Source organism: Peromyscus californicus, unplaced genomic scaffold, assembly GCF_007827085.1.
Source record: "Peromyscus californicus insignis strain IS unplaced genomic scaffold, ASM782708v3 Scaffold_20__1_contigs__length_68692818, whole genome shotgun sequence".
NCBI classification, from domain to species: Eukaryota; Metazoa; Chordata; class Mammalia; order Rodentia; family Cricetidae; genus Peromyscus; species Peromyscus californicus.
The window spans coordinates 2,290,161-2,316,250 of record NW_026294503.1 but is presented as its reverse complement, the minus strand read 5'-3'; the positions used below and the strand labels follow the sequence as shown (position 1 = coordinate 2,316,250).

General features: G+C 45.3%; 1 protein-coding gene across 1 annotated transcript; it reads left to right on the top strand.

Moving 5' to 3' along the window:
- Positions 1–3,512: 3,512 nt before the first annotated feature.
- LOC128116198 (bcl-2-like protein 12) lies at positions 3,513–4,592 on the top strand. The gene is given in 2 exon segments (XM_052747397.1): positions 3,513–3,780; positions 3,783–4,592. Coding segments are annotated over 2 exon segments (771 nt in total). The 5' UTR covers positions 3,513–3,732; the 3' UTR covers positions 4,506–4,592.
- Positions 4,593–26,090: the final 21,498 nt, after the last annotated feature.

The window sequence follows — 26,090 nt, the reverse complement described above, 5'->3', positions numbered from 1 at the left end:
GAAGAAAAGGCTAATGTAAGCTGTTTGAAAGAAAATGGCCCCCAAAAGGAGTGGCACCATGGGAGGTGTGGCCTTGTTGGAGCAGGTGTGGCTTTGTTGGAGGAAGTGTGTCACAGTGGAGGTGGGCTTTGAGGTCCCCTATGCTCAAGCTACACCTAGTGAGACAGACCACTCCTGTTGCCTGTGTGTCAAGACCTAGGACACTTCTCTAGCACCATGTCTGCCTGCGTGCCACTGTGTCACACCATGATGATAATGGACTAGATCTCTGAAAATGTAAGCCACCCATTAAATGTTTTCCCTTATAAGAGTTACCATGGTCATGGAGTCTCTTCACAGCAATAGAAACCCAAACTAAGACAGGAGTCATGAGGGTCTGAGAAAGTGATTTAAGAGACTTAAAGATGATAATATGGTATTAAAATTTCAAAGTTCAAAATTTAATTATCAGTGTTAAACCTCCATTTAATTCAATAGAATTGTCATAAGTGATTCATCTAGTTTTGGTAGCAGTTATAAACACTGGCTACTAAAACTTTAAAAAAATAAACCATAGTCATAGGTTCAAAAAAATTTAAATTTCCTTTAGTCATTTCAAAGGTATTCATATTTATGTTGATAACTTTTCAGGATTTATTTTTGCTATGTCTCAAAAATATGATTCTGCTCGAGATGTTTGAGGCACTTATTTATTTTATTTTTATTGAAAATAAGTTTTTGTGCCAGGTGTGGTGGTGCATTCCTTTAATCCCAGAACTCAGGAGGCAGAGACGGTGCCTCTCTGTGAGTTCCAGGACAGCCAGGGCTACACAGAGAAACCCTGTCTCTAAAAACAACCAGCAGTCTACAGGTTTTTCATACAGTCTATTCTGATTATGATTCCTCTCCCCCAACTCCTCCCAGATCCTCCTCTCCCTACCAACCCCAATCTACACCCCTTTTGTCCTCTCTCTCATCAGAAAACAAACAGGAATCTAAAAAATAATAAAATAAGATGAAATAAAAACAAACAAACCTAAATTGGATAAAGCAAACAAACAGAAAAACAAAGAACCAAAGAATAAGCACAAGAAACACACATAGACACAGATACACCCACACTGGCAAACACAGAAATTCCATAAACATGCAAAATCAGAAACCATTTTAAGCAAAAGACCTTTAGGGTGAGAAAAGAAAAAATAAAGAAATGTCCAGACAAAGCACTGTGAGACAAAAAACAACAAACAAACAAACAAACTCTAAAAATATCATAGTTAGTTTTGTGTTGGTCATTTTGTGTTGATCATGTGCTGGGCATGGGACCTGCCCTTAAGAGCAGTCCGTATACACAGTGAGACTCTGTTGGAGAAAACTAATTTTTCATTTGCTAGTGGTTGTTAATTGGAAATAGCTTCTATTTTAGGGATATATCCACTTCCATTATCAGCGCTGGGACCCCGTCAGGCCCAGACCTTGCAGGCTTTTTACATGTTGCTACAGTCTCTATGAGCACATGTATGCATTTGTCCTGCTGTATTTGGAAACCTTTTGTTGGTGGACTTCTGTTTCCCGGTTGCCAGTTCCCAAATAACTGACACAGAGACTCAATATTAATTATAAATGCTTGGTCAATAGCTGAGGCTTATTACTAACTATTACAACATAAATTAACCCATTTCTATTAATCTATGTATTGCCACGTAGCTCATGGCTTTACCTGTCTTCCAGCATTATGTCTCACTTCCCCTGCATCTCCTGGAGACCTCTCAGACTCCGCCCTTCTTCTTCCCAGTGTCCTTAGTCTGGTTTTCCTGTCTAATGTTATCCTGTCCAGTTATTGGCCAGTCAACTTCTTTATTAAACAAATCACATCATAATTTACACAGTATACAGAAGGATTGTTCCACAGAATTTCCCCCTTTTTGTCTAAATAAAAAAGGGTTTGACTTTAACATAGTAAATTTATATACAACAAAACAGTTATCAAGAAAGAATTACAGTTACAGTATACAGTCCATTTGTATTTGGCAAATTTAGAGAAAGTACTCTATTATTTATCTTATCTTTGTGAGTCTAAGGTTTTATACCTAATTACCTTTTATCATAAATAAGGAAAACTTTAACTGTGACTGTCTAGTCTTCAACTCCATCAAAAACCCCAAAAGAGTGAAATGTTACCTAATGACAGGGACATTTGGCTGCCTGGACAGTCACCCAAAGTTCTTCTGCAACATTGGGGCATCCATCTTTAGCCTATAGGTCTAGTATATCTGATAGATTTTTCTGAGAAGCAGGACTATCCTACCTTGTCTTGGCAAAGTTTGGCAGTTGATTTTTTTGTGTGTGTCCTGCTGGTCCAGTTTGGACAGTATACTGTCAGCAATTGAGATAAGGGCAGTTTCTTGTCCAGTGGCTAACTTGGCCATAAATAAAGCAAACTCTATATGGAGTTTCTTTGATGGCCATCATCTTCTCTGAAATAGATTGGTGCTGCCAGGAGCAGATATGTCTCATTGTCATAAAATGCCTTATATTATTAAAACATCTTAAATGCCATATTCTGTAGATCTCTGAAGTATTTGAAGACCACTTATCTATCTAAATATATGTGTATGACCTTGAAAACATACCTAACATGACTATCAGTTAGATTACTATAAATGACTATTAATCTATATTTCTGAATTATATATTACATTTTTAAATGAGCTGCATAAGCACAATACCCTAAACAAGAGTAGAAACATACATATAGTATAGTAAAGATAACTCTAAGTTTATATCAATAAACCAAAATCCATACCAATGTAAAATATTTTGAGATTAATAGCTGTTTTTCAGATTAAAGTAGATTCAATAATCTACCCTTATATCCTATCATTTCTATATCTCCACTTTTTCTTTTCAGAACAAGATCCCAGAATCTAATCTCCTTTGTTCAGATTTTTTTCTGACCATTACCAATAACAACTTGTAACCAACTCCTCTTAAATGACAGCAAACATCCATAACATCATTCTCTAGACTACTTCCTATTGTCTAGGAATGCTGGTATCTTTGGGGGAACCTTGAGAAAAATGGGATAATAATGAATTCCTGGCTGGAGTAGTCTGTGAGGTTGGACCATCTCAGCAAGCAGCCTTGAAGCTATTTAGAATGCAGAATTCTGAGGAGAGTGTAACAGAGGCATTTTGAAATGCAGGTCACCTGGGCCATCAGTTTTCATTGGTGTTTGGTCCTCTTGTTCTGAAAATACATAAATTTTTATAGTTAACATACGTGACAAGTATGAATATGTGGTGTGTACAAGTCAGTTAAAGATTTTTTTGTTTGTTTTATGTTTGAGCAGGTGAAATATATGTTATGTGTCTTCTAGTTCTTCTAGGTTTATTTTTTTAAATGTCTGTAGCCAGGACTTCAAGGGGTTTTCCCCAATTAAACCTGATTTACTTTAACCTAGAATAAAATTACAGCTTCTCGAAATACCTCGATGAATGGCTCCTTCAGCATGCAAGGCTGGGAGCTCCAAACCCCCTTCCCTCTCCTGGATATAAAAGTCCAAGCACTCAGCTATCTCCTCTCTTAGACCCTGCTCTCTCCAGACTTTTTGCTCGATGGAATCAGCTCTCTCACTGGCCCTTGGCCACCTTCTAGGAGTCGGTCTGGCGCCCTCTTCATTTTAGGGACTCGGAGGTTTGAGCATATCATTGCACTTGAGTTCATCCTTTGTCCTCTCCTTCAGGTGCCTCCATGGCCGGCTCTGAAGAGCTGGGGCTCCGAGAGGACACACTGAAGGTTCGGTTCTGGCTGCTTTCCTTAGGCGAGGTGAAGCTGCTGGGTCCCCTGTCCCAACTCCACCCAGGAGCCCTGCCCAAGAGGAGCCAACAGATTTCCTGAGCCGCCTCCGAAGATGCCTCCCTTGTCCCCTGGGGAGAGGAGCCCCTCCCCCGGAATCCTCTCGGCCCTGCTTCCTTCCCCTACGCCCCTGCTATGGCTCTGAGCCTGGTCCAGCGACTTCAGACTTCTATGCCCTGGTTGCCCAGCGTCTGGAACAGTTGGTCCAAGAGCAACTGAGATCTCCGCCCAGCCCAGAATTCCAGGGACCCCCACCCACAGAAAAGGAAGCCCTGCTAAGGAGGCTGGTAGCCTTGCTGGAGGAGGAGGCAGAAGTCATCAACCAAAAGCTAGCTTCTGATCCTGCTCTGCACCGCAAGCTGGCTCGCCTGTCAGCAGGCTCCTTCGCCCGCCTCGTGGAACTCTTCTCCAGCCGGGAAGTCAGCTCCTCCCAAAGCTGTGCGAGCCCCTCCCTGCCATGCCCGGCACCCCCACCGCCATCCCCGGAGCCACTGACCCGCCTGGCTCTGGCCATGGAGCTGAGCCGGCGTGTGGCTGGACTGGGGGGTACCCTGGCCGGCCTCAGCGTGGAACATGTACACAGCTTTGCGCCTTGGATCCAGGCCCATGGGGGCTGGGCGGGCATCCTGGCCATCTCACCTGTGGACCTGGATTTACCCTTGGACTGAGTGCTTCCTCTTCCTCTGAGCTGCTGCAGGAATGACCACAGCTGCTGGTGACACATATATTTCCTCTCAGGGCTGCGGGGTGGTGGCTTGCCATGGCACTTTTTTTTTTTTTTTTTTTTTTGCCAAAAAGATTGTCTAGAAAAGTCTCTTTATTAAAAGCTTTGTTCTTTAACTAAAGCAAAAAAAAAAAAAAAATTACAGCTTCTCATTTCCTGTGGAAATAAAAGCATAACCTCTCCCCCAAAGCAACATACCTTTTGACTTAAAATTTAAAGTCAAGGTATTTTTAAAATATATAGGTTGGTTTAATCTAGCAGCTGTTACAATCCAGTGTCTCTTAGAAGCCAAAAAAATTCAAAGAGAACATAATAGCATACAGTATCCAGACTCTCTGTGTATTTCCCATCTTTATGGGGCTTTTTTCTTTTATAATACTTTACTCCCTTTTAAAGGACTTTATTTTATTATTTTAAAACTATATATTTCTTTTTTTGACTGTCTATACCTTTTTTCTTTTCTCTCCCAAGCCTTTGCACATTTTAAAACATACTATAACCTGTTTAGAGGGATTTTTTTTTTCATCTGAATCTCTCTTTAGGGCACATCTGTAATCTTTTTCTGACCGCATGAACCTTTAAATTGCTAAGCAGCGTGGCTAGGACCTCCGCCTCTGCGTTGGTAGCTGGCTCTGCCCTGCCTGGTTCCCTGAGAGCCTAGCTTCATTGCAGAAGTACTAGTGAGAGAGCCATGTTTACTACCCCAACTCTGGGGAGTTTGGGGGTCCACACTGCCACCACGTAGCATGCCACCCACTGCTCACAAACCCCATTTAAGCGTTCAGTAGCAGGGCCTCTTACAAGAGCCACACCCATTTTTATCACTAGCACCAAACCAGAAAGTTGTCTTTTAATGGAGCTGCGACTCTACTTGCCGCTAGCAAACAGAGCCTACCTGAGAAAAGGCAGTTACCAAGAAGCCACACTTGACTCTGTTTTTGTGTGTTTAGAATCCTTTTTTTAAGCTTTGTTAGGTGTTATGTGGAAATTCTGGCCCCACATTGGAACTCCATTTGTTAGTAGGCTTTTCTGTCCCGGCTGCCAGTTCCAAATAACCTACATGGATACTCAATAGTAATTATAAATGCTCATCCAATAGCCCAGGCTTATTTCTAACTAGCTCTTACAACTTAAATTAACCCATTTCTATTATTCTATGTATTGCCACGTGGCTTGTGGCTTTACCTGTCCTCCAGCAGCATGTCTCGATCCCCCTGCATCTCCTCGAGACCTCTCAGACTCTGCCTTTCTTCTTCCCAGTGTCCTTAGTCTAGTTTTCCCATCTAACCTTATCCTGTCCAGCTATGGGCCAGTCAACTTCTTTATTAAACCAATCATAGCATAATTTATAAGTACACAGAAGGATTATCCCACATTACCTTATTTCATGGTGTTCTCCATCCCCTCTTACCATCTTCCCACCTCCTCTTCCACAGGCTTCCCTGAGCCACAGGGAAGGAAACTGATGGAGACATTTACATTTAGAACTGAGTATTCCATGGCCTCTCATTCTCCGTACAATTTACAGCTGTGGGTCTGTGTATTTACTCCCAGGTACAGCAGGAGGAAGCTTCTTTGATGATGGTTGAACAAGACACTGCTCTGTAAGAATAACAACATAGTTAGAAGTCATTGCATGGCTACATTCCTTTAACACAACAGTAGCATTTGGCTTCCTCCTAGGTCCCTAGCCTATCTGGTCTCAGGCTCTTGCCACCTGAGCAGTGTCAAGGAGGTGTTCCATCTCGTGAAGTGGGCCTTAAATCCAATCAAATATGGCTTGGTCACTCCCACAAGATTTGTGCCACTGTTGCATAGCACATCTTGCAGGCAGCTCACAATTGTACACTAAAGGACTTGTAGGTGGGTTGGTGGCTACCGTTCTCCTGGAGCACGCAAAGTCTCTCCCAGTACTCTGAACACTAGTCAGTGGGGGTGAAGGCTCTAGATAGGCACCAGTTTGACTTCTTTGTGCTCAATGAGTTGTGAGGGTGTTGACTTCAGCAACAGGGTCTTACCATCAGTTTGTGGAGAGCAACCAACAGCCTGGATTGTTTGGGGGTTCTCATGGAGCCCCTTTAGACAGTGACTCCATTAGATGTAACTCATTTCTGGAACCGAGTCTTCATTTGGTGACAAGAGACGTCCATATGGGTAAGTGCACCTCACTTACAGTGAGTGCCCTTGTCGACTGGCCTAGAATGTGGAGGGCCTCAACGTCTATTCACTGAAGGGCTGCAAGCTCCAGGGACTAGGAACGAGCAAGTGCTATCAAGGGTCTTTTTGATTTTTCGAGGCATGGTCTCACTGTATAGCTCTGGCTGACCTGGAATTTACAGTGTAGACAAGGCTGCCTCAGACTCACAGAGATCCACCTGCCTCAGCCTAGGATTAAAGGCATAACGCCGGGCGGTGGTGGTGCACGCCTTTAATCCCAGCACTCGGGAGGCAGAGCCAGGCGGATCTCTGTGAGTTCGAGGCCAGCTTGGGCTACCAAGTGAGCTCCAGGACAGGCGCAAAGCTACATAGAGAAACCCTGTCTCAAAAAACCAAAAAAAAAAAAAAAAAAAAAAGGCATATACCCAGGTCCCTTGATTTTCATTTGTTTACTGGGTCTCACTTCATCCCAGCAGGGAAGTTCCCAGGGCAGGCTGACCCTTGTCAAAATTGGGGGGGCACGTGAAGTCTATTTTCTGAAGCCTTGAGCCTGGTTTTCTTTCCTCTGTTGGGGACTCCTCTCACACCCATCAGCTGGTCAGTCCCTCTACCTTGTGCACTCTCATCCTGCAATCAATAAAATGAACTTCAGAAAGGGCCAGAACTTTCCTCCCACCAAGGCCCCCAAAATACCAGATTTTAACACATTACTTTCGGGGGAGAAAAAGCTGTTTTAACAACAGGACTTGTTTGTTAACAGAGAAGCTTTAACATCAACAATGGAACGGACTTCGGAGTAGTCAGAGTTGCCATTTCCAAACTCCTCACCTCAACTACCTTGCTTATATCCCCCAACCTCCCTTGATTAGTTCAAAAGCTTCATTCATTAAAAAAGTCTCCTCTTCCTCTCTGGTCCTCCAGACCCATCGTGTGCATAATTACCCCTTCTTTCCCTGAGGACAGAGCTTAGGGAAGGGATGGAGAGGAAGACGATGTAGTGAAGGGGTAAGAAGTAAATGGAAACTCCAGCAGGAATGGTCAGAGCTTCTGAAACATGATCCCTTCCAGGGATCTCAGACTTCCCAGTGTCACAAGATGTAGCATACATATCTGGACCCGGAGAGTGCTGGTGCCACCCATGAGCACAGCAGTCCAACCTCACCCTTCTACAAAAGGAGTCCCCTACCTAAGGCTAATCTTGACTATCAACTTGACTGAACCTGACAGACACCCCTTGATGGCTATGATAAATGGCGCTGGTGGCGGCGCTGGTTACTGGCGGAAAAGTCACGGCCGTGGCCACAACTACCAGAGTTACAAAGAGCATTATTAGAAAGAAGGAGGGGACAGGAGGGAGGAGAGCCAGGCCTGGAGAGAAAGAAAGATGGCGGGAACAGAGCAGGAACAGAGAGAGAGAGGGTGGGGGTCTGAGTCCGGCTTTTTAAGGCGGGTACGTAGTCACCAGCTCCTGCTGATGATGTAAGACACAAGATCCCGAGCTGCACATGTGTGGGAGTGAGGGCAGGATCCTAACACCCCTAAGAGACATACCTCTGAGTACATCTGTGACCATGCTTCAGGGAGCTTTAACTGTGGAGGGAAGAACCCTCCTGAGTGTGACAGCATGGTTCCCTGGGCTGGGGGCCTCACTAGAGAGGAAGAGGGAAGCCAGTTCAGCACCAGCATCCGTCTCTCCCTGCTTGCTGGCTGCAGATACAATGTGCCTGCAGATACAGCTGCCTCATGCTCCTGCCCCACAGCTACAGCAGCTCTGGCCACCATGCCTTCCCCTCCATGATGACAAGTACAGTCTCAAAATAGGATCCCAAACAAACTCTTCCCTGCTTAAGCAGTTTGTGACAGACATTTTGCCAGAGCAATAAGGAAAGTAACCAACACAGTCACCAAGCAAAGGTCAGGATGAGGGCTAGAAGTCCATATAGCATCATTAGACATGAGGCACATCACAATTATCCATGGTCATCATGAGTTAGTTACTCTTCCAGTCTTTTACTGTGACTTACTGCATCCTGGGAAGGTCTCAGTGATGGAGAAAGAGCACAGTTATTACTGTCACTCCCTGGAATTGGCCTAATCCTGGGTGTGTCCATGGCTCATATGTTTGGTGTGGGAAGAGGAAACTGCTACCATGTTAGTATGTCAGGGAATGAGGGTCCTTTTGAACCCCTCCAAAGAACACATTCTCTTTCAAACTCCTTTAATCTTAAACAGAAGTTGAATGTTATTCTTTTCCTCTCAACCATATGGAAAGGTTATGAGGTCCAGGGTCCCCACTCGGTTGGGGGAAACTGTACAGTATAAAGAAAGAGCCCTGCCCTTCACAAATCAGCCCCCTTCAAAAGAGTCCAACCGCCGTCAGCAGCTGCCTCAAATGCTCTCGGCCAGACCCAGGATAGGAAAACAGGCTTTGCCCTTTGGGGTTCTCTTTCCTAACCTGATGTCATTTCCACCTCTTCTAGGATTCAACATATTGCTTCTTACATGACTCAGAAAGAATTTCCAAGTCAAACAAGGGAAGGGTGTGCTGAGCTTCCCAGTGATGTTTTTCTGTTATTCTGACCCCTGCAGAGTGCCCCCGGGGGGTGGGGGGCCCTGGTGGAGCTGTCCATGACACAGTGCAGATGTGCATGGAGGAGTCAGAGAAAGGCAATAACACAGGACACGGCCCGCTGCTTCTGAAACAGAGTAAGCATGGGCAGTGTGCGTGTGTGTGCGTGTGTGTGCGCGCGCGCGTGTGTGTGTGCGTGTGTGTGTGTGTGTGTGTGTGTGTGTGTGTTTGCTTTTCCTATTAAAAACTTAAATTAGCAAGAAAATTGTGAATGATCATAGTCTTCCTGCATAGAAGGCGGCCTACATGCTGGTGCTGCATTTTGCAAGTCCATCAGCCTCCTTCATCAATGTGGTTTCCATTAGCCAGTGAGCTGTGGAAAGGTTGTGGTGTTTCGCCTTCCTCTTCAGAGCAAGGCCTCCAAGTTGCCTTGTTGCCATGGTAGTCACTAAAGGGATAGGGAGGTAACCTACACAGGGAGGGTGATACCCCCTCCAGCTCGGAGTGCCTGCAGAGGTGAGACCTGCCTTGCCATAGCCGGTTTTTATTCATCAGGTTTTCTGGGCAAGTGCAGAGCTTGGCTCTCAGCCTCCCAGGTCTGGCATGAAATAAAGGAGGTTTCAAAGGTTCTGGTCACTAGACTGTCCTCTTACAGTCTTCCTGTCCCTAGGAAGCAGGGCAAAGAGGAGGCTGTCTACAGGTCTCCTTCACTCATTCTCAATTTAAAAGGCAGTGTAAGTAAACTTGGTAAAATCTGATGTTCAGTGTCTTCCTTTTCAGTTTCAGCCAGCACTTCCTGCTGCTGCTTCATGTTAGCTGACACTGAGGGAGCACCTGTTATGGGTTAGGCTCGTGTCAAGTGCTTTCATACGCATCGTCTCACATGGTCCCTATGACAACACCAGAGGGGAAGATTAATATCCCTGTTCTACCAGTGGAAGGGTGTGGAGATCTTGAAGGCTAGAAAATGAACATGGAATGCTACCAACACTCCAAGATGGACAGAACTGGGCTCAAGCCCCTGTGTTATCTTTTCCTGGCTGTGGAACACAGGCAAATTACTCAACTGCTGAGCCTCAGAGGCCTGACTGGAAAAATAGGGATTATCTTATTAGAATTGTTAGGAATGGATCGATAACACACGTACAGTTAGCATGCTGCCGGGCACACAGCAGACAGCCAGTGAACAATGAGGGTTCTTGGAAAGCTTTCTCTAGTGATATGTGTGCAAAAGCTGAGAAGGAGATGGAGGCGGTCGAGACAGGAAGGCTATGGGTTTTATCTCCCATTATCAGGAAAGGGGATGCATGGTGAGGATAGAAATATACATCAATAAAACAGAATAGGAATCCATAAATAGAGCCCATAGAAATTGGATCTTTGTGATAGAGGAGACATTATAAATTACAGGGGAGCTTGTGAACCATTGAATAAGAATGTTCATTGCCTATGTGGAAAAAATTAGACTATCAACCTCACACCAAAAATAAACTCCGCTGGCTTAATGACCTAAATGTGCAACAGTGTTTTTATGACATGGAGATAAGAAAGGATTTATTTGAGGACATTCAAATCAGAAATCATAAACGAAATGTTAAAATTTAAAACCAGAAAATAAAGTATCCAGTATATCATAAAAATTTATGTTCAAGACATGTAAAGTTCCCTAAGCCAACTTTTTAAAAGGATAAAGAGCCTAATAGAAAAAAACCTGTAAAGCCCATGAGCCAGTGATTCACACAAGAACATTAAATGTCCAAGAGTCACATAAAGAAAGCCTAGGCCTTACCAACAAGCTAGGGCTGGTATTTAATTTAAAGAAGTAGATTCTATTGTACATTTTCAACTTGGTGAAAATAGAAAATAATGATAAAACAAAGTATTATTTAAAATGTAAGGAAACAGGAGTTTGACCACTAGGTAAAAGCATTCTAGAGAACATCTTTTAAAAAAAATTTAATAAAGTGGTAAATGTACATACTCAGTGACTGGACTCTCTACTTCTGGGAAATCTGAGAGAAATTCTCAAATGAGTATTCTAAGCATTGCTTGTAGAAAACACAAATAAATGAATGAAGAAATAAATAAATAAATGAAGAAATCCCCAAATCCTCGTGATAGAGCTAACAGACCATGGGGGATCCATATGATGGGTCACTAGAACGCATGGATCCACCCTGCATGTGTCAATACAGCCAGACATTGAACAGTCAATGCTGAATGGGAACAGCAAGTGACAGAATAGTGTGTATAAGATGGTATCATTTTTCGCACAATTAGAAAAACGTAAGACAGTGTTATACGCCGGGCGGTGGTGGCGCACGCCTTTAATCCCAGCACTCGGGAGGCAGAGGCAGGCGGATCTCTGTGAGTTCGAGGCCAGCCTGGTCTACAGCGCGAGATCCAGGAAAGGCGCAAAGCTACACAGAGAAACCCTGTCTCGAAAAAAAAAAAAAAAAAAAAGACAGTGTTATACATTATCAACCTATATATGTGTAGTGAAAATATAAAGATATGGCCCAGGGCACATAGAATCCATCGTACTTACTCTAAAGATGGAGAGGAATGGTACTGATGCAGGGACATGGGTATCTTGGCTCTGTAATGTTTTATTTCTCTTTGAAAAAATATTTGAAATAAAAACTTTGAAGTCTTTGTTAATTTAAAATGGCAGGTATATTAATTCTTCATGTGTTTTGTTGTTTTGTTTTTCCTTTAAAGGGGGTGTGTGTGGAGAGAGGTGTCCATGGTTAAGAGAACCCGCTACTCTTGCTGAGGGCTGGGATTCAGCTCCCAGCACCCACATGGTGGCTCACAACCATTTGTAACTCAAGTTCCAGGCAATCTGACATCCTCTTCTGGCTTCTGAAGGTCCGGGCACACACCTGGTGCACATGCATACATGCAAGCAAAACATTCGTACAAATAAATTTGAAGAAGTTTTAAAGCTGAGGTTACTCTGTGTTACTCTCTCCTTCCAGAGCCCGCTTCTTGTCAACTTTTCAGGGACGTTTCCACCGATCCCAGAAGTGGCGTTTCGGTGCTGAGGGGTCAGTTCATCCTGCCTCGCTCTCTCCCCAAGGCCGCTCAGTGGCTCTATCCAGGCATCTAGCCTGTCTGCGGCCCTTCTAGAACTAACTGCTGGTCAACAAGTGTGGAGAGCAAAGTACTTCTAAGATGGAGCCTCAAATCTGAAACAAACACTGGAGGACTGTCATTCCATCGGTGTGGGGGCAACCGGAAACAGAATTTACCTCAGAAGACTCAGAAAATGCTTTCCTAAGAATTGTGGGAGACACTGCACGATGCAGTGCCTGGCGCAAGAAAATGTAAGTTACGCTGTAAGGCGAAAGGCTGTGCGGGAGGGAAAGGCTGACCATGGTCAGCAAGAACAAAAACTCTAGAGGAAGAGATGCGTGGTGCACTCACACAAGGCCTCAGCTCAAAACCAGAGATCTCACCAAAGGAGATAAATAAATACCTTCCCAGAGCAAGCCTCTTCCTATGCTTCCTATTGGCTGAACTCAAATGAAAGCAAGAACCTTGGCATCATGGGATATGTAGTCCACAGACACAAACCACCACCACAGCCGGGCCAAGGGCATGGGGATGGGGAAAAGGAACAAGCAGCCAGAGGACTCTAAGTCGTGAAGTTAGTGAGCAAGAGCCACACGGTTTTGTTGGGGGTGGAGGTGTGGGGAGGAGATCCCTGAAGCAGGATCACTGTTAAGGAAATGGAAACCAAAGTGGGGAAATAGGGCTCGGAATCTGGGCTCTTGCTGAGACTCTTTAAGGGACTGGCCCCTTCATGAGCCAAGTGTGAAGGGCAGAAAGGAGGGACAAAGGAGTCACGGTGGAGCAGTAGAGAGTAGCAGTGAATGGCTAAAAGCTCCCATGTGTTCCTCCAAGTGGGAGTCGTGGGTAGCCGTGGTTTCAAGAGCACAGATGTGGGAACGAGCAGGAAGCTGATGGGAAGCTGGGTGGGAATGCACGCGCTGTGGGTGAGACTTAGCATCTGCAGGATCCTAGGCCAAGACCACCCTTCAGCCCGAGGCTGCCGGGGACCCCCACCCTTCAGCCCGAGGCTGCCGGGGACCCCACAGGGAGCAGCTGTCTGTGCCCCTAACCAGGCTCCAGGCTGTCTGGAGATGCTTCTGGGCAGGCTAGAGATACATCAGGGACCCCAGGCTGCCTGCCTCCCTCAGTGGCTCTCCAGCAGACAAAAGCACTCATTAAGATTTCTTTCAGCTCTAGGCACTCTCTGAGAGGTCTTCTTGGCTTGCCCTTAGACCAGAGAATGAGGAACAGCAGATCAGCCCGAAGCCACGTCCTGGCCCTTGAGTACTCCTATGACAATCACCATGTTCCTAGTGTCTAGTGAGGTGTCTGAATTTGGAGTTTTCCTGGGTTAGCCATGGTTGAGGCTGGGAAGGGAGGAATCCACAGACTCTCTTTTGGCTGGGACACTTACATAGTGACTCTTAACCTAAGATGCTCAAATGAGGGTGGGGTGGTGGGGGGCGTGTCTTAGGTGAACCTCAGACACACCACCTGAAACATGTTCAGCTCTGCCCTGTCTAGTCTAGCCTCTGCCTTTCAGAGATGAGGACAGGCCCCTTGAAGGCAGACGTGCTCCCCCGGTAAAGAGGGTAGGGGAAGGAGAGCTCGGGCTAGAACCAGGGTCCTGCTTCCTTAGCCAATGTGCATTCTGCTCCAGGGGCCTGACAGTTCATTACTCTGCTGAGTGGCTTCTGTGTGTGTTTCCACCAGGTGAAAGGCGTGGCATTTGGCCTCCCAGCTCGCCTGACGGCTGACTTCCCCACTACACACAGATGGGCTCATCCTGGCGTTGAGCTGGATGCCATGAAAAATCTCTAAACTCAGTTTTTAATAGGAAAATGCATGCTGCCAAGTTGGGCTCCCCAGGGGACATTTTAGCTGTGTGACTCATGGGTATTTAGAAATTCTGCTCCATTTAAGGGTGTTCTATTTACGAGCATGTGTAGGTTTTTAGAGTTTTGGAGTTGTTTGTGATGAGGGTGGGGTATATATTAAGAATGTATGCGTCTCTCTTGGACTGTAAACAAAATTGTGTGTGTGTGTGTGTGTGTGTGTGTGTGTGTGTGTGTGTGTGTGAAAGAGAGAGACACACACAGAGAATATTACCCAGAGTAGCCATATAGGAACTTTCTGGAAAATAATAGCCAGCTCTTGTCCGGTCATTTTCTGCAGGCAGAATTTGCTGACCCACTTTTGACTTGCAGGGTATCCATCCATCCTCCCTATTTGCTGAGGTGCCCAGCTGCGGGAGCAGATGCAGGGGTGAGGTCAGCTAGAAACAAGGAAGTCACATTTTGTGATGGTGTGATGGTAACTCAGGTGGAAGCAGCATGCTTTTGTTTCCTCACTCCATGTTTTAGAACTGTAACACAGGAGCCTGCGTGACAGAAGCAATGCCTGCCAGTCTCCTACACACAGCCTCTGGGAGTGCACTTCCCGAGAAACTCACCTGGAAAGTCGGCAGAATGTGGATGGATGCAGACTTGACCCAAAGTGCCCCCACCATTTCGGATCTCTGAAAGAATGTCCTCTGTCTTGACCTCTAGAAGGGAGCTATGACAGGTCCAATGATGAAGTGGAGGCCACAGGGTGGCCATAGCACCCCAAGCTCAGCTTTGAGGCAGGGTGTGCAGACAGGGCACCATCAACCACCCAGGTGCTCTTGGGAAAGAGCCCATTCTCTGTTCACATGCAAGCTCCCACGAGTCCTGTGAGCGCCGCACTGAAGCCACGAAGCCCACATCTTTCATTCTCTCTATCTTCCCGCTAAGCCATCTGCACCCAAACTGTCTGTATTCTCTCTAAAGGAGGTTGATTTTGCAGGGTCTGAATCCCTTCACACCACTCCCTCTCCCCTCTTCTGAGAACACTGTTCCCTGAGCCAATCTACCTTTCTCCTGTGAGGAAGACACCTTGGTGCAGTCCTCCACAGAGGACCATTTGCCACCTGGAATCCGAGCGGACTGATTCCCCCAGGAGCTTGTGCAGCAGCTCCACAGCGGGTTCCAGCTTCCGGAGGATGAAGACTGGCAGTGAAGACTGAGCTGAGATCACCACACCCTTGGGCCTGGCTTGGGTTCAAAGTGTGACCCGAGCCAAGAAGCAGGGGAGCTCACTCGTGGGTTTGTTCTAGAACCACAGTGCCACATGCTGAAGGCTGATCCTTACAGCGGCAATCACATCAGACCAGCAGAACTGCTTTAGGTCGAGGCCTCTTCTGGAAGCCAGCATGCCCTTCCAGTGCCTCCCATGTCCCCATACAAGGCACCCCTTGTACACAGGTGTGCTGCTCTGTCCCTGGCCCCACAGCGGGGTAGCTGGAAGTGGTAACTCAGGCAGACAATGAAGTCTCTTCACCGCTGTTGGCACAGCCATAAAGATAGCCCATCTTTACTGCAGCCTTGATCTTCACTGGCTGATTTAATCCTCTCAACAACAAACTGAGAGGTCAGGCAGCTGTCCAAGCCCATGAGCTGGGAAAGGGAAGGCAGCCTCCCTCCAGGGCCTATGCCTTCAGCCATACCTCAGATGTATGTGGGGGCAGTGGCTAGTTTTTAAAAGACAGCTGTGTCCACGTGTCTGCAGGCACATCTTTACATTATGAGAAAGAAGTGAGCGTAGACTGAAGGGTGTGTGGGCCTCACGCTCCTGGGAAGTGGCTCTCCCACCACCAAGGGTGTTGGCCATCTCCAAACACTCGAAATGAGACCAGTGACCTCTCTGTCAGCCCGCTGTGACTGGGAAGGGCATTTGGTGTGATGAATAGTTGGTTGTCTACCCCTTTGCAGTTTTCTGTGACCACATGAGTCTGACTGACCAGGTCATCAGAATGCCCACGTCCCAGTCCACTGTCCTGCAGAGTGTGGATGCTGTGGGGATGGAGGATGTAAGAGGTGAGATGACCGGTTGTTTAGTGAGCCTCTGACAGGCCTGGGAGATGTTTTAGAAATTGCTGGTCTCTGTTTATTTAAATATTTTACATAAAAGTCCAGAACATGTATTCATGTATCCTGTTATGGTTTGAACTGAAGTGCTCACCTCCCCAGCTCATGTTTTGAAGTTTCCCCACAAATGGCATTGCTATTTGGGAGGGCTAGAGAATGTCTGTGAGGCTGATGGAGTAGGCCACTAGCAGCAGGCCTTTCAAGGTCATTTCCGGCTCCTGGTTCTGAGCCATTGACCCTCTGCTGCCTGGTTCACCGTGCTGAAGAGTCTCCACCACACTCTTCCACTCCCACAGACTCTACTGTGCCTTCTGCCACCATGGTTGGCTGAAATCCCTCTGATACTGTGAGCCAAAATAAACTCTCCCTTCTTTAAATGGTTTATTTCAGACCTTTTGGTCACATTAACACAAGTAACTATTAACAGTGCATGGCTTTAGCCAACTAGCCTGTTAACAAAACTATCTGGTTGCTGGAATGCTAGTGAACCAGGAATCTTGACTACTCTGCCCTGGTGTCCAGTTAAACAGAGATAATGCCTTCATAACTTGGAAATGGCTACACCATATAACATTAAGGCAACGGGACTGTCTATGATGGGCAGAAGCCCTCAGGGAAGGAAGAATATCCCTTACAATGCAATAGGGCAGCCAGAAAACATATGACAATGAATGCCATTCACCATTCACAGGCCAAACTGTGGCCTTGTTAATAATAAGTCATAATTCAAGAAGTGTTATTTGAGCTGTGTGACAGGTGCAGGACTAGGCGTGGGGACACAGCAAAGAAGGTCCCACCTTTGTGTTTACCATTTAGAGGGGCCAGTAGCTAGTTATACAAATGAACCACGAGGGGTAAGCATAGGGTGGTGTAGGAGAGAGCAGGGTATCCCTTCCATCCTTGTGGGTTCAGGAAAGGCTTCCATATGAAATAATTTATAATTCAATATCTGGAGGATAACTAGGAAAAGGAGGGACTAGAAAGAGATACTAGAAAGAGAACAAAACCACGGCAGAACCAAGAGAAGAGAGAGCGTGTCTGGGTCTCGTGTTTGACAACATCTAAGCAGTAGCAGGGCAGAAGACAATGGCCACAGCACCTCAGAGAATGGAACACTCGCTGCTGAAGTGCCATCCTAATTAGTCTTATCAATAAAAATCCGGAGTCAGATAGCGGGTAGCGGGGTGGGGTGTGTGTGTGTGTGTGTGTGTGTGTGTGTGTGTGTGTGTGTGAAAGCTAAAAGATCAGAGAAGCAGAGCAGCCAGACACTAGAGACTTCTTACCTCTACGAAACCTAAGACCGAGAAGGCATCTTGTCTCTAGGAATCCTCAGACTGAATGGACCAGATCCTCGTATTCCTGTCTCCACCTCCCTAGTGCTGGGATTAAAGGCGTGGACCGCCACTGCCAGGCTCTGTTTCTCTTTTCGGCTGGTTCAATATCTCATAGCCCAGGGAGGCCTTGAACTCCTGATCTTCCTGCTTCCTCCTCCCCAGGGCTGGGATTAAAGGTGTGTGCCACCTCTGCCTGGCCTCTGTGGCTAACTAATGGCTAGCTCTGCCCTCTGATCTCTAGGCAAGATTTATTTGTCAAAACACAGACAAAATATCATACAAAACGCTGCAAGATTTTCCGAAAGGCTTAGCAGAAAGGGCAAGAGCTGAGACACAGAGACCTAAGGGGCGAGAGTCTGGAGGGCTCCCAAATCACATAAAGAATTAGGACTGCAGCTTGGAGGCAACGGGAGGGGTTGAAGGAATCCAAGTAGATAAGATTCAAAAGATCCTCTTGGATGCCTCGTGGGCCCAGGAGAGGAACTAGCCACGAGAAGCCAAACACAGTCACCCCCTAAGGAGATCACAGTGGCCTGATTCTGATGTAAGCATTTGGGAAGACACTGCTTTCTCCTTTTTATCACTTTCTCTTGGTCCCTCTGCCTTTGGGAGCCTCTGAAGTCAAGACATGTGTTTGCACTCTCCACTCCACGGCTGTTCGCAGACGGCGTCCAGTCAGTGTGCTTGGGAGCTTATGTCTTTTCCCCAGACTATCTTGACTTTGTTCCTCAGCACAGGAAGGAAATACCATTTCCTCAGCTCTTTCTTCAGAAAAGTCACTTCTCATTTGCTTCTCTGAGCTGTTGGTCTCTGGACCATGCTTGGATTCCATGCACGCATTGTGCGCGCACTGCGGTCCAGCTCAGGGGTGGCTCTGCCTTTCTTGGTTTCTCTGGAGGCCGTGTACTTCCCTCCTGATGCTTATCTTCAACCCCTTTCTCAGGATGTCTTGCCCATTAACTTTCTAACAGCATCACGTTCAGTGCCAAGTAGCGTGTTTCGGTGGATTCCTGAAACAGGCCAGACCCTGAGCCAAAAAAGACAGGATGCCTCAATACAAAGCCCCTCATTTCTGAGAATCCTTTAGTGGCTCTCCCCTGCCCTCGGGGTAAAGTACAAACCCCTCTATTTCTGTTGTTTTGGACAGCCAGCTTCTTTCTGTCCTTACTCTTTAAGGCCAAGCCTTTTTTTTTTTTTTTTTTTTTTTTTTTTTTTTTTTTTTTTTTTTTTGAGCACTAGGGTGGACCACTGGAGAACTGGGATGGCAGCCTGAACCAGGAGGAAGAGCTCCCCCTGCTGGCGGGCAGGTCTGCTGCACTTTAGTTGTGATTGCCCCTGTATCTTGTTCTAATGCCGTTTAGGTGTGTTTATGAAGATTTTTGGGTTAAATCAAATTACATGTGGGAGTGGCCTTAGAGTGTGTACTTTTAAAAGGAAATCTGTGGCAAGTTGTTTTCCCGTGACACGAGAAAGCCTTTTACAACGGAAATAGTCACTCCTTATCATCAGTTCTGTCGCTGAGGTTATGAATTGGGGTATAGTGCTGAAGGGATTCTCCTGGGGATGCTGTTTCTGTTGAGGGCTCTGAGTAAGTTTCCCAGGGAAAGGGCACAGTAGCTGAGTCTGATCCCCAAATTCTTGCACATCTGACATCTCCGTGCTTTACAGAGGGGGCTCCTTCCAACCTGAAGTTCTGTCTGTATGAAGTGATTGGAGCTTCTCAAAGCCTGACTGGGGGGTGGTGTCAGCAGCATCAGGGGCCCTTGACTGGCAGGGTCAGCAAGACCAACGCACACGTTTGGAAATAAACCAACTCCTCCTGTGGGTCTTGGCTCTAGACTGAAGAGGAAGAAAGAAGGAGAGAGCAAGAGAAACACCCCCTTCATCAGAAGGGTACCAAGCATATTACCCAAAGGGATTGTGTCGGTCACAATTAAGGTTGTTTTCTCTCCATCCAGATGTTGTGTGTTACTGAATCCATAGTTGGTAAGCACATACATGGCCCCCTTAGCAATGGCCTGTGCCAGCCTAATGGCTTCCTAAGTAGAGGCTACAACTGAGCATGAAGCATGATGAGCTGAGCACAGAGGCACACACACGGTCCTGCTGGGACTATTATGTGATGTCTCACAAAGCAAAGACCCGGTCTCATTTTGTAAATGCTTTCTCACATAATGGGATGAGGCCCACACTAAAGCCTGTAGATTTGGCTCAAGCAAGGGGATTAGGGACATAGGCTTGATTTTTTTGTGTGCTTTGAATTCTTGCTATGAGCCCTTAAGTGCAAGGCCAGCATATTATTTTACCTGGAAGCCCTGGAAGATGGGCGCTCAGTAGCTTGCAGACTAGACTTCATGGGGCTCAAAGTCTGGAAGAATCAGCTTGCTTTTATATAGTTGGGTGGTATGCTACACACAAATAAAGGAGGCACTGGTGGGATTCTCATTCACCTAGCCATCTACTGGGGCCAGAAACCACTGAACCTGAAAATTATGTTCACAGCACCTTGAGCTAGGGGCATGAAGGGCAATCCAGAAGAAAGAAGAAGAAGACTTTTCTTTCTTCAGTAGAGAGGGCAGACAGGCTACATGCATTTGAAATTGGTTATAAACACCAGACCCACCAGCTACAATTTAGGAGGTCTTGTGTGCAATGTGCCCAGGCCCAGGTATTTTAATGCTATGTTGCAGAGAAGTAAGCGCCAGCTGGCAGCTGACCGACCATGCTCAGGGGTCAGTTCTAAACAGCACTGTTTGGGAAAAGCTCAATCTAAAACAGACAGCTCTGGATGTGTTTAGGTTTTGCTTTCTTTCCACTTTTAAATATTAAAAATTGACTCCAGCTGTGGGGTAGAAAGTAACGCCTAACCTATAAAAACATTGACAAATAAATCACAATGCAATTTGCCGCGCATTTTTGTGAGGTCTAAACACCAGTTCTTGAAAGGAATTTTCCATTATTGCATCTTGGGAAGATAACTTCTTCATGAAAAATTCATTTGACTTTTATATTTCATAAAATCATCACATAGCATTCCCACATTTGGGATCTGTGTGTGCTGAGCACTGGGGTGTGTGTGTGTGTGTGTGTGTGTGTGTGTGTGTGTGTGTGTGTGTTCGGCTCAGCTCTCCATCCCCCTCCATGGCTTTCTCAGCACAGGGACAATGTAAGGAGCTTTATCCAGTAGCTTGGGGTTGCCTTTCTGAAGACCAGAATGAAGTTTAACAAAGGGACAATTCTTTCTATCTAAATTTAGACTGTCACACTCCTGTAACCAAACTCTATCAACACACCTTGGACGCCACCCCCACCCAAGCAAGCATTGTAGCCCCCTTGTGCTGTTTGTGGTAGAATCACTACTAGGGAATAGTGGTTTGCTTTTTTAGCTGGTGCCAGGAATTCATGGGGGGCCTGGAACCAAGGGAAGAGGACCAGTGTGAACTTGGGGCTGTGAGTAAGAGTTTCCAAGTGTCTTTTTCAGACATTGCTGTCCCCCTGCCCATTATGTGGGGCATCCATTATGAAGAATTGGTGTACCATTGGAACATGCCCCAAATCTTAGACGACCATCTCAGGTCATCTGCACTGTAAAAATGTGACAAAATCTGGTGGATGGAGAAACCACCATCTGAGACATAGTGTCATGTAAAGGGAAAAGACCGTCATGAGAGTCTCACCCAGTAATCAAGCTCTCACATCTCATTGGCCAGATTTAGTTACATAGTACTATCCTGCCTCCAGGGGTCAAGAAACCTACCTGCCTTGAAGACTGAGATAAGGAAAGACTTAGAGAAGACTACAAGCAGACAGTGTGCCCACTACACCTCTTAACCCTGGGGGTCTTTTGCAGTATCTGGATCAGTCAGTGAAACTTCCGGGCCAGAGGCTCAGCATTACAGCCTTGGGGTGAGTATGGCCATGGAGAACAAGGTAGCAGATATCTTCTTGGCTGTCTATCCAGTTCTTGTTTTCTGAGTATTACACTTACATTATTTATTGGAGTGGCCCTGGCCCTTGCTATCACATAGTCCTCTCTCGGGCCAATTGATTAGATCAAAGAAATAAATTTATCTAAAACTGTCTTCCAGAAATTTATTGTTCCTGAAATGGCTATCTGTATGCCACAAGGGAATTCGGTGGCTTCAGCAAAGCCTTTGTGTGCTGTATGCACAGAGAAGCTAAGAAAATTAAATGGTAGGGCAAGAAGAGTAGGCCAGGCATGCGGCAGAGAAACCACGTGGAGAGAGGCACTCCCAACACCACTTCAGCACACAGATACTTAATACCAAAACAAAAATAGCACTTTCTTGGCCAGGGAACATGACTGAAGCATGGGCAAGTAGGAGTGTTTACCACAGACAGTACTTAGGTCAAGGGCACTGAGTTTCTAGAAGTTTCCCATCAACATTCTGACACAGAAAAATGAATGCCTGGCACTCTAAGCAGTCACTTTTGACAAATGTTGATCTGGTTGGGAAACTCTTTGGTCATGTCCTTAGGGGAAAGCACCTAGGGCTTGTGTATTTTGATTGATCGGAATATATGCAAATCATGACAACAAATAAAAATGTTCAATTGACTATAAAAGAAAATCTCTAAATAATAGTAACTTAATTTTCTCACAGAAAACACATCTGGAAGTAGGTAAGCTGAGGCCAGCACAGTGGCTCAGCTGGACCATTGGTGTCATACTGCTCCCCCCCCATTTCTCTGCTCTACCTTCCTTAGAACAGCTGTCCCACCCTCACATCCAAGATGGCTGCAGGTGTCACCGAGCTGCTGCTCCATGGTCCGGGCAGAGGAAGGGGAGGAGGGGTATCTTGTTTTGAACCCCCTCCCCGCAAAGGCTCGGTGACCAGAGTTTAGTTACTTAGATGAATAAGGTGAAGAAAACAAGGCATGAGGAAAGTCAGTCTTGGAAGTGAGTTTGACTTAGCATTCTGTCTAGGCCAGGCTTTCTGTCCCTACGGAGCTCTCTGTGGGGAACAGTTCCATAGTGGACCAAACAGAACCCTCCTTTGAGGAGGGCATCGCACACAGAAATGGAAGTTCACCAGCTAGTGTTCCTCATCTCTGTGGGTCCTGTTGTACATCCTCAACTGGAGTTCTGGAAGCTGGAGGGAAGGAGCACACCATCCCGGAGGCCACACCCTTTGTGTGTCTTTGTAAAATGTCTTTATTTCAAACACCCTTCTCATCAACTCTGAAAGGGCCCGACTAAAACACAAATTATTGTTGGAGTTACTATGGTTATAATTAATGCCAGAAAATTTTAGGGACAGCAGAGCACCAGGGGAGAGTTGGGAAAGAAGACAGTGTTAAGATTGTATTTATTTTCTTTTTCCTTTCTCTTTCTCTTTCTCTCTCTCTCTCTCTCTCTCTCTCTCTCTCTCTCTCTCTCTCTCTCTCTCTCTTCTTTCCTTTCTTTTTTTTGGGTATATTTTCTGAGACAGGGTCTCATGTGGCCCAGGCTGACCTTGAACTTGCCACACAGCCAAGGATAATCTTGAATTCCTGATCCTCCTGCTTGTCCCTCCCAAGTTCTGAGATTAAAGTATGAGTGGCACCATGTACAGCCTAAAGATCGTATACTGATGGCTTCTCTGTTTTCCTGCAGCTAGCCTGAACTTGGCAACATGTAGCCACCATTATTCCTGCTTGTCACATCCCCCCCTGGTTCTGTTAGCCTCTCTATTTTTATCTACCTGTAACTGGCCTTTTGTTAAGAGTTATGGATTGTCTATGTTGTCATTTTCATTTATTATCTGCTAGGAGACTTTCACAAAGAGGTATTTGCTCTTGTTACTGGCTGGTTACCAAAGGTACAGTCTTAAAGTACTAGGAAAGCAGGTGAAGTAAAGGGCTCACATCCTCTCTAGATGACCAGCTTTGTGAACATTTAAATATCGTCATGGGATTCTAGATTTTAAACCTGAATGATGGTTGTCAATCCCCTGAAATGATCAGCAATACCGAGGTTAAATGCTCTCCTGTCTTTCATTAGTGGGATTCTCTATAAGTGGGCCCATGAATCCTGTTGTCACAGCCCTGGAGTTTTGATAGCTTCCTTGCTAATGAGTGTGACAAAATGGCCATATTGCACATTTCCTGTGTTGATTAGGACCAACCATTTCTCTAAAGATATTTGAGAAGAAATGGCATTTTGACAGAAGTCTGATTCTGGGGATATGCTACTAGGTTGACCATTGTTTCTAGGCCTTTCCAGTGAACAGAACTGGGATTTGGAGAGGAAATATATCTACATTGATATGTAGATCTTATCTATACCTTTGAAAACTATACACATGTGAGAAATATATATATATATGAAAAGCATATTGTTACAGAGCTTGTATTAACTTCTTAAATCTGTATTTTCTTTCCTCCACACTAACATTCTGATTCTCAAGGACACAGAGAGTAATAGGAATTCAGAATCTCAGTCACTCGTTCATCTGATCCAGTATTGTATGTAGAGCACACACAGAATAACAGTGCTAATCCTACCACTGAAGACATTTCAAAACATTTCTGTGCCTGATCACTCCATCCTGCCTACTCAAAAATATAGTTGCCTTCATCTACGAAACAGAAGAACTCTGTTTGTGTGTGTTACACCCTTTTAACTCTTACAGAGTCTTAGTTTTTAAGTGTTCCTCGGAAGAACTCTGTTTGTGTGTGTTACACCCTTTTAACTCTTATAGAGTCTTAGTTTTTTCAGTGTTCCTCAGAAGTGTCCTGGTCATTTTGACTGTTGTAGTTTCGTTCTCTGGGAAACCTCTCAGAAAGGACTAGATTGTTGACAACACTATGTCTGTCTTCTTTTATATTTGAAATTCACTTCTGCTGCATATACAATCCTTGGTTCACATCACATTTTCTTTTCTTGAATGTCTTGAACATACTCCATTTTCTTCTGGCATAAGATGTTTCTGTCAAAAAGTATGATAATAATCTAATGTTCTTTCTCTTTTATGTCACGTACTCTTTTTTTTTTTTTCCTAGTTGCTCAAAGTGGTTTTTTTCTTTCTCTTAGAGCTCTGCAATTTTATTAAAATCTTTCTTGGAGTTGATTGTTCTGATCAATATCCCCAGGTACACAATGTACTTCTTCCTCCCAATGAACTGGCCATGCTACCATCATAAAACAGCCTTCTTTGTTCCCAGGAATACTGTCTATTCTTCTTACAGTAATATGCCCACTTCAACTTTATTCTGATTATGTTAATATGGTAATCTTCCCCCATTCTTTTACTTTTGAGAAGATAAGATTTTTTTTCAAAGAATTTGTAGATGTGTGGCAAAATTGAGCAAGTTACCTTATGATAACCTTTGCTTCTATATATGCACAGTCTTCCCCACTCTGAACATCACATGCCAGGGTCAGGGTGGTACATTTATTATGGGTGATGAAGTCACAATGACATGTAATTATCACCCAAAGTCCATATTTGGCATTAAGGCTCACTCTTGGTATGTTGACTATCCTGTAGCTTTCTGAAGTATCCACCACCCACTGTCACAGTGTAACACTGTCACAGTGTAACACCAAGTGTACACACTGACCTGGAAGCCTTCTGTGCTCCTCAAGACCATCCCTTCCCAGTGTCTGACTACTGCTGTGGTGGTTAGTTCTAACTGACACAACCCAGATTATCTGAGGAGAGAGTATCAATGAGAGATTTTCTAGATCACCCTGGCCTGTGGCAAGTCCATGGAAAGATTATTTTAACTGCTTTAATTGATGTGGAAAGATCTAGCCTGAAAGTGGGTAATGCTGTTCCCTGGTTTGGTGCCCTGGACTGTAGAGAAAGCAAGCTGAGCACGAAGCAGCAGCATCCATTCTCTGTCTGCTGTTTATTCTGCGTGTCTCTGACCAGCTGCCTGTGACTTGCCCCACGATGACAGACTGACCCTGGAGTTGAGAACAAAAATAAAACCTGTCTCCCCTAAGTTACTTTTTATCACAGCAACAGGAGTAAAACCTAGGACAACCCCTGGTCTGTTTACCATCTTCATAACTTGTTCTTTTCTGGAACACCACACAGTTGGCATCATGCAGCATGGTAACTCCTTTCACTAAATAATAAGTGGTAAGACCCTCTGTGGCTTCTCACGGCTCCGTGGCTCATTTCTGTCTAACACTAAATATTAAAACATTGTCATGATGCACTACAACTTATTTATCCATTCACCTATTGAAAGATATCTAGGTAGCTGCCAGATTGGGACAATTATGAACACAGCTGCTCTAAGGACTTGAGTTCAGAGTTTTGCGCAGACCTACATTCTCAGCTCTTTGATAGATACCAAGAAGCAGAATTGTTGAATCAGACGGTAGGAAAGGGACATTAAGTTTTGTCATCTCTCAGGTGGTTGTATCATTCACACCCTTGCAGTGCATGAGCGTTCACAACGCTTCACATTGTCACCTGCATCTGATGTGGCTAGTGGTTTCTAATTTT